The following is a 10,347-nucleotide window of genomic DNA, read 5'->3' on the forward strand; positions in this document are numbered from 1 at the left end:
AATCTTCAGCCTGGTGAGAAGAGAAGGGCTTTCTCCAGGGCAGCAGTGCCCTTGATACCAGAGAACCCTGAAAGCAATCGTGGATGGGGGCGTGACTCAGAAGTAAAGCGTGTTTTGAGGGGCAGGTTTTAACAATCCAGCACCAAAATCATAACAAGCCTCTTAGTTAGACAAGTCAGCAAGGTGCCACAGAGCCTAACAGCAAATTATCGGTCGAACATTCAAAGCCATAGTCCTGAGGTGCCAGGTCAGTCCACATCCACATGGGACATGATTTGGTCTCAAAGAAAAGAAAGGAGGTAACAGAAGAAGCCAGACTGGAGGGTGCTTTTGCACGCAACACAACCTAGTGTTTGCCTTTCAATCATTTCTTTTAAACTTCCAAAGATGCCAAGATATTGATACAAACATGTGACTCTTTTACTCCACTCTGCAAAACTGTTGATGCTAAAATGAACGCATCTGTGCCAGCCTGATTGCCCTCTCACTGTATTTCACAACAAACTTAGAGCTGCGGTTCTCTACATGAGAAATAAATGTGATTCTCTGTGGGCGGTTCCCCTGGTTCCAAAGAAACCGATGGAGCTTTTGAGGGTAATCAGTTTTTCAAAGAGGGAAGTCATTTCTTGGTCTCTGTTCTGGTTTTATGGCAATATCCTGTACCTAGATGTGCCAATTAATATCTAGTATACCCAAACAGGATACCCAAAGCAGAGAGGGGGCTGACATAACCACTTTAGAAAAGAAAATGATGTTTACATACAGAAAAACAAAATTTATCCTTTGCACAAACCACCTTTGACATTAATCAGAGCCTTCTCTTGTGTTCAATATGTCATGTTTTCCACCCCTAGTGGTTTGTAGAAATTTTTACTTTGAAAGGGGGTGGGAATGAGGAGTGGGGAGGCGCTCGGAAAGAACCATCGCTGCCCTAAAAGGAATGAGGAAGTGAGAGCTGTGCAGTGTCTGGCTGGCTCTGTCTGTGTGACAGCCCATGATGTTCCTTCCGTCCCCAGTAATATTCTGAGTTTCCACCTGCCCGCCCCCGCCACATATAACGCGCGGCGCGTGAGGCTCAGGGCTCCGGCGTCTTGTCTCTGTGGGTGGATTCCTAGGGTCAGAGTGTCATGCTGTGTCTCCGGTTTTCCACAGTTCGCTGGAGGTAAAGGAGCTCAGGCTGAAAACCCTCCTGTGGTAAGTACTATAGATTAACAGAACATAAACTGCCTTGTGGGTCGTGGGTCCCTGAAGCCTCGACGCCACTGAAAACAGCTCTGCTGAGAAATATATGTCTGTCTTAGAATGACTCTAACTGCAGAATGTGGCAGCTGCTGTTTGGGGATTCGGGAATTCTGTAAGCGTTATTTTGTTTGTTTCTGTTTACTGCAAATAGTATCCTGGAAATAAATTTCCTTCTTTCTTCGGTTACATGAGAGTGCAGAGCATTTTTTAACATAGGATGTACAAGCATTCAAAAGGGAAAAAAGTGCTAGCTGCTGTCATTTGTATTCAGATCCTCCTGATAGGAACGTAATAACGAGCAACAAAGTTGGGGAGAAATAGACTTCTGGCTTAGAGAAGTAAGGAGGAGGTTTCTCCTGTGCTGTTCTCAACAGCGGGGGACAGTAAGCCTGATATTATCTCATTTCATGGAAACAGGAATCTTTATTTCATTGACATAAAATAAGATGCAAATGAAAAAGAAAAAGGATGAGATTCTCATGCTACTGTTTAGTGGAAGACTGGTTTTAAATGAAAACTTTTCTATCCAATAGCTTTAAGCTCTGGGTTTTGTTTGTTTTTGGCAAACTGACTCTGAAATTTGTTTGGTTATTCTATTTTGTAACTTTTTTCCTGTATGATTTACTGTAGACAGAATCAAAGCCTCGCCACAGTGAAATTCCCCACTGGACTGTCAGCCCCAACTCCAATGAAGCTGATAAGCAGCCTTGATGTTGTACGTGAGCCCTTTGCACTTTTTATTCATCTTTCCCACAGATAAGAGCTAAAAGCCATCACTAATGTTACTTTTTCCTCTCTTTTAGTCAAAAGCACTTAATGCCAATAACATGGAGACATTAATTGAATGTCAGTCAGAGGTAAGAAAGCAAGGTTTTAAATTTTGTATTTTCATTGTGAGAAGATAGAAAACTTTCCTTTTTTGTTGATTGTTTGGGTTGTTTAATTATCAGTATAAAATGAATGTCAGATTATATATTAAGCCTATGCCTATCTATTGAAGTATTCTACAATGACCTGAGAAGATAAAAGACAGAACAGTGCAGTTGACTTAATCTTTAAGATGACTAAAAGGCTGTGTGTGCATTTTGTGGAGAAAGACTGGGTGTCTTCGGACACTATTTTAACTGCAATACATGTTTTCAGGGTGATATCAAGGCGCTTCCCCTGCTGACATCATGTGAGAGTGAAGACAGCATTTGCCAGCTAATTGGTGAGCTTTAAAAACATACTGATCTCTCCTGTGCGCCTCATTCGTGCTCTCGGTTCGCAGAAACCACAGGGCTTTTACTTTACTAGGAATTTGTTTTCTGAGTGTTCCGAGAGGCCGCAGAACATTAACCCTTGACTAGAACAGCAAGCGCAGCAGGAGGGAAGGTTCTGTCTTTAGCCAGTGCCCAGCTCCACAGGGGGTTTCCAACCAGGTTGCTAGTCTCAGGCCTCATAAACCTCGAGGACGGAAGCATGCACACACGGGAGAAACGTTCGGCCCGCCACTCGCCGCTCGCTTCCTTCTCTAGTGGCGATTGCATCTAAGAGCCCAGGAGGCAATTGTTGCTGGTCTCCAACCCCAAAGAATCAAACATCCACCCCTCTTACTGTCTTTCGTAATGTATTTCATTACGACATGCATCAGACCTGACCACCCCTCCCAAAGTGTCCGGATGGACCTCAGCCTCCTTGTCTTCCTTCCGCTTGCCAGTACAAATATGTAAAAACGTTTGCCGGTTTTAGGAAACATAGCCTTTAAAATTAGAAGGGCGGGGAGAGAAGATAGAAGGGAACTTCTGGATCCAATCCCCATCACACACAGGTTTCCTGGTTGTCAGAAGGATGGGATAGTTGGCAAAGTGCCAAGCTTGGGTGGCCGCCTTCCTGGAGAATCCTGTATTAGCTTCTGAAAGAAAGCTGCCACTGGGTGACTGCGGGGATTAACTGGGTGATGTAGCCCCATCTAGTGGCGGCCAAGCTCTAGGATGGGGGTGAACAGCCAGCCCTACCCAGAACCTTCAAAAGGATCTTGAGCAAAACACTTCCTCTCTCTGTAACTTTGACATTCGAAGAAATAAACTAAAATAATATCCATTAATCAGAATGTATTACCTGTAGCTATTAGGAAGACATTAAAAGTGGGTGGTTTTGACCCACACAGTTGAATTTTGCTAGTTTTTTTGTGGCTAATAGTTGTGAGGGTAAAAACAGGAAAGGTGGGGCCTTTGAAGAACCCTGGTGTTGATGTTTAGGGACTGGCTACCCTGGAAACGGTGTGGTTGTTTGGGGGTTGATTTTCTAAATCAAGGGTCATGCCCTTGGCCTTCTCAACTTTTCAATGTTTTTTTTTTTTTTTTGGGGGGGGGTGTTTTTTTTCAGCGTGGCATACTATACAGATAGGATGATCTGGCCAGTATGGCTTATTATTAACATTGACTTTTTTTTTTCCTCTTTATCTCCTTGTCTCCTTGGCTATAGAAGTTAAGAAGAGAAAGAAAGTGCTGTCCTGGCCCTCTCTCATAAGAAAGCTCTCTCCTTCCTCCGACTTCTCTGGGTCATTGGAACCAGAGCTGAAAGTGTCACTGTTTGATCAACCCTTGTCAATCATCTGTGGGGAAAATGACACACTTCCCAGGCCCATCCAGGTAGGTGTGTGTTGGCACATAAGCCTACTTCCCTTTTGGGTGGGACTTGCAAAGTCTTTGGGAACGTGAGGGACCTTGTCTTTTGAAGCCTCACTCTCCGGTCCAGTGCGGTAGGTAGGCTGTGTGCTGGTTGTATCCATCAATACGCTTTGCCTGATGGGCCCTCCCTCAGTCTTCTCACGAGCAGTCTGTAGAAGGAAGACATTTGTAACCTCTAAATACTCAACAGAGAGGAAGCGGGGGGAGGGTGTCTATGGAGAAACTAGTGTTTCTTTGAAAGCGTTTGAGAGGAGAGGGCCCTAAATAATTTTCAAATGTGCAAAATTAACGCTTTTATAATTTACCTCCTTTGAATAAATAATGAGTAAAGGGACATCATCGGTAGCACTGGCTCCAGTCTCTCCTCCTGCAACAGGAGCCTACAGAGGGGTTTCCTGTGCCTTAACAGCAGCAACGTGTGTCTCCCAATGACTGTTTCCTGATGTTGTGTCTACTCCCGCAGGAAATCCTCACCATCCTCTGCCTTAAGGGCCCTTCAACTGAAGGAATATTCAGGAAAGCTGCCAGTGAGAAAGCCCGCAAGGAGCTGAAGGAAGAGCTTAACTGCGGGGGCTCTGTGGATCTGAACCAGCTGCCTGTGCACCTCCTGGCTGTGGTCTTCAAGGTGAGCCTGCAGCACTTGCACCAGGCGGCCTGTTGGGGGCGCGCTGACACGCTCATCAGGAAACCAACACCGGGCACTACTCCTTGCCGGCAAAGCCAGCAGATCTGGGAGTTCCATTTGCTTGTTTGCTTTTCTCAGTTAAACCTTTTCATTAGTCATACGAGCGCCTCTGTTTCAATGATCCCAGGTTTCAACAGACAGGCATGAAATTCTCTCTAAACATTATTTGATTGCCCCATGGCAAAGCCCATTTATTAATCTGGTCTCCCAGAGTTCACTTACCTAGTGCATCTTATTACACTGGTTACGGGGAGGTTCTTAAATACAGTGTAGGTTTGGCAGAGGCTCCCTGAGGGAAGCAAATGTAGGGAAGTGACTGGGTGAGCAGGGATGCCTGCAGAGGGGGAACACGGAAGGTAAAAGATTTCACTGTACCCCCTTTCTCCCTCCAGGACTTCCTCCGAGGAATCCCCCTGAAGCTGCTCTCCTGTGACCTCTTTGAGGAGTGGATGGGTGCCCTGGAGAAGCCAAGCGAGGAGGACAGAATTGAGGCCTTAAAGCAGTAAGTCCTCTGTCACTGCAAGAGGCCGGGCCTCCATCTTTGCTCCCTCATAAAACTGTGCAAGTGCCTCGAGATTTCTGTCTCACAGAAACTGTGAGGTCCAGGGAATCTGAATGGAATTACTCAGCTGCTCCCATCATGGAACCTAGAAGATGTCCTATGTAGTTAAAGGATGCAGTTCTACCCAAACGAGGGAAAGCACTTCTTAAAAAGCAGAAAGTAAACTCATAGATCCCACGATAGGAGAGAAGCTAATCACAGGAGTGGTTTTAAAAGACACAAGAGGAACTCAGACCCGTGAATGCTTTACCACAGGCTAGCCAACCAGGTTGGAGTTATCCTTAACTCGTTAACTAGTGTCATGACAGCCACTCTTCTCTCAGGTTACACAGCAAAGCAACTTGGAAGGGAACGCTTTGTTTATAAAACTCCACGGCAAACTACCTTCCTGTGGTTAATAGAAAGAAAAAAGGAAAAAGAGAGCAGGAAAAGAAAGGAAGGAAGAAAGTAAAAGGAGAAAGAAAGAAAGAACAAATTCTAGTAGTTAACAGAAACTATATTTTAAAAATGGAAGTGTGGCCCATGCCTAACTGCAGAATCCCAAAGGCCTTCCGTTAACATGTCAGCACTTTTGCCACAGCCTAAGAAAGCCCATCAGTATGCAATAGCTGTCCCCATGAGCAAGTATTTTCCATGAAATATTTACAAAAAAAAAAAAAAAAAAAAAAAACGAATAGAGTTTCTGTCCCTCCCCTTACCTCCAGAATACTAAGATTATCACAATGTTTGTACTTGCACATAAAACTCTTTTATGAAACCAACACTAGGAAATGAAAAGGACCCATGTGTTAGGTTCACCTCATTTTTTTTTTTTTGAAATAGCAAAATTTAAAGAATCTAATTTACTATCACTGGAATAATGCTTGCATTCAAGTACTGCCTTGCCTCTAGTTACAAACATGCTTTTATAGACTGATTCTAAAGGTTTTTCAGGATGATATATAAATGGACGATCTTCGTCTGGAAATTATAGTTCAGAACAGTGTAAGAAACAGAAAGAATTCTGACCCAGTTATTTGATGATGTAACAAAATTGTTTTCAAAACGTGAGGCAGGCTGCGACCGTTACACAGGCTCTGTCACAATCGGCATTCGTGTGTGTAGTAAAGAGGAGTGCTATTGGAATCCCAGTCGCCACCAACTTGTGGTTGGCCGACCCTGGCCCAAGTCAGCTGCTGTAGGAAGTGTCTGGAGGAGCATTTCACAACGTCTGTTGTGAAAATGCACCTTCCTCGTTTTAAAGGAAGTCCAGTTTGGGTAGAACCTTTCGAGAGGCCATACTAAAGCTACACAAAAACCATTGTCCCTTAACTTTTTCCCAGGGTTGCCGACCACCTCCCCCGGCCCAACCTCCGGCTGCTCAGACACTTGCTCTGGGTGCTGCACCTCATCAGCAGGAACGCCGAGGTCAACAAGATGGATTCTAGCAATCTCGCCATCTGCATCGGGCCCAACATGCTCACTCTGAAGAACGACCAGGGCCTGTCGTTCCAGGCCCAGAAGGACCTGAACAATAAGGTATGCCCTGCCTCTGTGGGAGAAACTCCCCGGACCTGAGTCCACCCTCTGTAAAAGCCACTGAAATGCTTCCTGTTTGAGTTTCTCAGACTAGCTCAGGGGCCTCAGTGGAGGTCTGACCTGCAGGATGTGTTTGTGGTCGCTCTCTCTCAGATACATGCATTTGCTGAAGCACAAACTGTACGCGTCCTCTGTTGTCCTGGGAGACACATCACAGCAGCAGACACTCAAAGCACCACCCGCCTCCCCGACTGGAAAAAAAAAACACTTTGTTCTTTTTCTTCTGCATATCACATTCTGCCTGTTCAGCTAGAAGCCTGGACAACCACTTCCTTAAATGAAATCTTCACTTATTTCAAAGTAAAAATTGCTTTTTTAATTCTGTAAAGAAAATGCATGCCTCAAAACCAACAACAACAACAACAAAAAAAAAACCCATATAATAGCAAAGCGTATCACTACCACCAATTCCAATGTGCTTTTTCCAACACATAAAAGTATCTAGTTCTATTTCTGCCACTTCCCTAATAGCTGACCCTGATATGTCCTTATTCTTTGCTACCTTATTTTTTTATGAATGTACTTAAGCTGACAAACTGCTTGTTTTTTTCTCCCTCACAGGTTAAGACATTGGTGGAATTCCTCATTGACAACTGCTTTGAAATATTTGGGGAGAACATTCCAACACATTCCCGCATCACTTCTGATGACTCTCTGGAGCACACTGATAGTTCAGGTATGGAACATTCTGTCACTTGGTTGTGGCTCAGAGAAGTTCAAGCCGGTTGGTCGTTGGGTGCTCCGGGCAGTGATGCAAGGCATCCCTGGTATTAGAAACAGGGTTCGCCTTCACAGAGCAAAATTCTGTAAGGAAGTCATTAACCACGGAGGCCTTGCTGTCAGGTTTCTCCAAAACACCCTCTCACACTGCCCTCTTTCTGTGTCGATCTGGGATTTTCTCCCTTCTAGTCTAAGTCATGAATAACTCTTGATTCTACTAACTAAACTTTAGCTTTGGGTTGGAGTAAGGAAATTCCAGCTTTACAATGGAATGTAAGTCCAGTGAAATGGAAATTGATCCAATAAAAGAGCTACCCAAAGGATCAATCTTATGCATTCAAACCAATAAACTATATTGTCATTGTCATCTTCCTTTCCTTGCATCTCTTTCCTGTCCTTCCACCATTTCATTTTCCCATTTTCTTACCATTTGAAGATCATTTTAGACAAGAACAAAGTTTCAATGTATTCAATTTATTATCAGATCAAGCCCCACACACGTCTGCCATCACCACAGGTAGAAACAGGGTGGCCTATAATAAATTGTTGCTAAAAGAGCCTAGACAAAATGTTCAACTCTTCCTTAACTTTTCCCAGATGTGTCAACTCTGCAGAATGACTCAGCTTATGACAGCAATGACCCAGATGTGGAGCCCACGAATGCCATTGTCTCTCCCAGTAGACAGCTGGAGGAGACCACTGCCACAGTGGCTGTCCTTGAAACCCAGAGCCCACAGGACACCAGGGAGTCAAGCTTGGAGCCCAATTTTAGCATGGTAGCCAGGTTGAAGAGCTCCATTGGCCAGCAAGACAGGCGGTTCTCTGAACCCAACATGTCACCCTCACAAGAGTGCCTGATGGGACGAATGACAAAGCAGAAGCTAACGAAGAGTGAGGATAGCTTCACCATGCCCCAGGAGGCCTGTTTTGAAGGTGATGAGGCTGAAGACCCATTTACAGAGGAAGTCTTCCCAGCAGTTGAAGGCAAGCCCAAAAGACCAGTGGATTTGAAGGTAAAGAACTTGGTCCAAGGTTTGGCATCATCACAGGGTCTGGTACACAAAGCTTTCTCTAGTGTCTCCACAGTTGAATCTTTGGACAGCTCACCTGCGCCTTCTCCTTCATGTCCCAAAAGAAACTTCTTCACCAGACACCAGAGTTTTACCACAAAGATGGACAAGCTCAAACCCCAGAGAGAAGTTCGAAAGCACTCAATGTCATTTTCCTTTGCCTCTCACAAAAAAGTCCTGGCCCGGACTTCCAGCATTGGGTCTGAGAAATCCAAAAACTTTTCTAGAGACCAAATCAAGGATTTGAGGAAAGAAAGCCAGCTTGCTGGCAGAATCATCCAGGAAAATGAGTCAGCAATCCAAAACCAAACAACTCTGGGCTTCAGTTTGTCCAGAACCTGGGCTGTCTCAGTTGATAACATGTTCCAGCTAGTTGATGTGAGAAAGCCAGGAAGCCCTCCTTCTTATGAAGAGGCCATTCATTGCCAGACATCTGGACTCACAGCCTACGCTGGCCAGACAGTTGGAAGTATGAGAGAGAGAATGCTCAAATGGAGCACAGCGTTGACCCCTCTGCCTTCTCACCATGGAGGTGACCACAGTGAAGGGACACCTGGTGGACACAGGTTGTCTCCCATGACTGAGCACTGGAAACAGAGTCAGACTGTCAGTGTCTCTGTGGAAACTCAGGGGAGATCTGAGCTGCACCGATTGAGGACCATGTCCGAGTCCGTGCAGAAGGCCAAGCTGGACTATCTCAGACAACAGCACAACCACGTGGTCTTTGAGGCCGACCGACTCCAATGTGCTAAAGAATCCTACATTTAGGAGAGGGGACCTTGGATCATGGCTAACTTGTATGTGGAGATGGGACTGCCCAGAGAACTGCCTGCTAAGTCTGTTTTCCAAAAAGTCATGAATAAGCTCGTTCAGAATGTCGTGCAGAGCTGTCCTCCGTGAGGGCGGCTTACACAGTGACACCAGATGGCGTCTGTGTGTAACTGGGTTTGTGCAATATGTAGAAAATGTATAAAATGTATTACATACAAGGTATTAGATGCAAAGGGTACTCACGTACACCCCTTCGTGCATGCATTTGTGTACTTATGTATATATATATATGTATATATACAATTATGTATGTATGTATGTATGTATTTTTTTGGTCCCCAGGCCCTTGTTTCTTTTGTTTAGTAAAAAAAAAAAAAAAAAAAAAAAAAAAAAATTTATTTTTCTTAATGTCATGCTGGTGTTCACATTTTCCATGAGCTGCATGAGGTGGAAATGTCTGAACCTCTGATGCTAATGTGTTCTCCCAAGCAGGCTTGTGAGCACTGTGGAGCATAGTAGAAGGGAAAAGACTGAGAGACTCTGTGCACGGTGTGTGAGCTGTCGGCAGCACTGCGAGAAGGTCTTCCAATCATCTGATGGCCTGTGGGCGGTATGGTGGGAATGCATTACATCAGTATTAATTCACGCAGAGCGTGGGAGCTCCTGTGGTTCAGCTTGTGCAACAGTGTGGCGGTAAGCAGTGTGGCGGTAAGCAGTGTTGTTCACATGGCGGGAGAGGGGCCTGTATAAAAACTTCAGTGCAGTTCCACTACAATAAACTGCCTTCCTCCCTTACACGCTCATTATTTGCTGGTGTTAGCTCCTTTGCCTCGAACAGAAATCTATCAAGAACGTTATCCACGCACTGGTCCATGCAGCCTGCGTCTGTTCATTCTATATTCATTGTTCCAGGCCAACACACACCTTGGAGCCTGTGTCCAGGACATGATGTCTCTCTTCTGTGGGGATTTGAGCCACTTTTTTCAGCAAGCAGTCATTCAGGGACAGAAAAAAAAACAAAACAAAACAAAAAAAAAAAAAAAAACT

General features: G+C 44.8%; 1 protein-coding gene across 1 annotated transcript; it reads left to right on the forward strand.

The window, feature by feature from the left end:
- Positions 1-1,035: 1,035 nt before the first annotated feature.
- On the forward strand, positions 1,036-10,095 carry Tagap (T cell activation RhoGTPase activating protein). Its single transcript, XM_021635742.2, has 10 exons — positions 1,036-1,194; positions 1,873-1,957; positions 2,046-2,099; positions 2,386-2,452; positions 3,709-3,875; positions 4,378-4,539; positions 4,992-5,101; positions 6,484-6,679; positions 7,301-7,415; positions 8,057-10,095. Exons 2-10 carry the CDS (start codon positions 1,931-1,933, stop codon positions 9,295-9,297), a joined length of 2,139 nt encoding a protein of 712 aa, XP_021491417.1. The 5' UTR covers positions 1,036-1,194; positions 1,873-1,930; the 3' UTR covers positions 9,298-10,095.
- The last annotated feature ends 252 nt before the right edge of the window (positions 10,096-10,347 follow it).

The sequence above is a fragment of the Meriones unguiculatus genome, chromosome 20, assembly GCF_030254825.1.
Source record: "Meriones unguiculatus strain TT.TT164.6M chromosome 20, Bangor_MerUng_6.1, whole genome shotgun sequence".
NCBI lineage: Eukaryota > Metazoa > Chordata > Mammalia > Rodentia > Muridae > Meriones > Meriones unguiculatus.

What these genes read in the sequence shown, in the direction of transcription:
- Tagap (XM_021635742.2), top strand. Translation starts at nt 1,931, where the DNA reads ATGAAGCTGATAAGCAGCCTTGATGTT. An exon ending in TGATAAGCAGCCTTGATGTT is followed by an intron (nt 1,958 to 2,045) that starts GTACGTGAGCCC and finishes CCTCTCTTTTAG; the next exon opens with TCAAAAGCACTTAATGCCAA. An exon ending in TAATTGAATGTCAGTCAGAG is followed by an intron (nt 2,100 to 2,385) that starts GTAAGAAAGCAA and finishes ACATGTTTTCAG; the next exon opens with GGTGATATCAAGGCGCTTCC.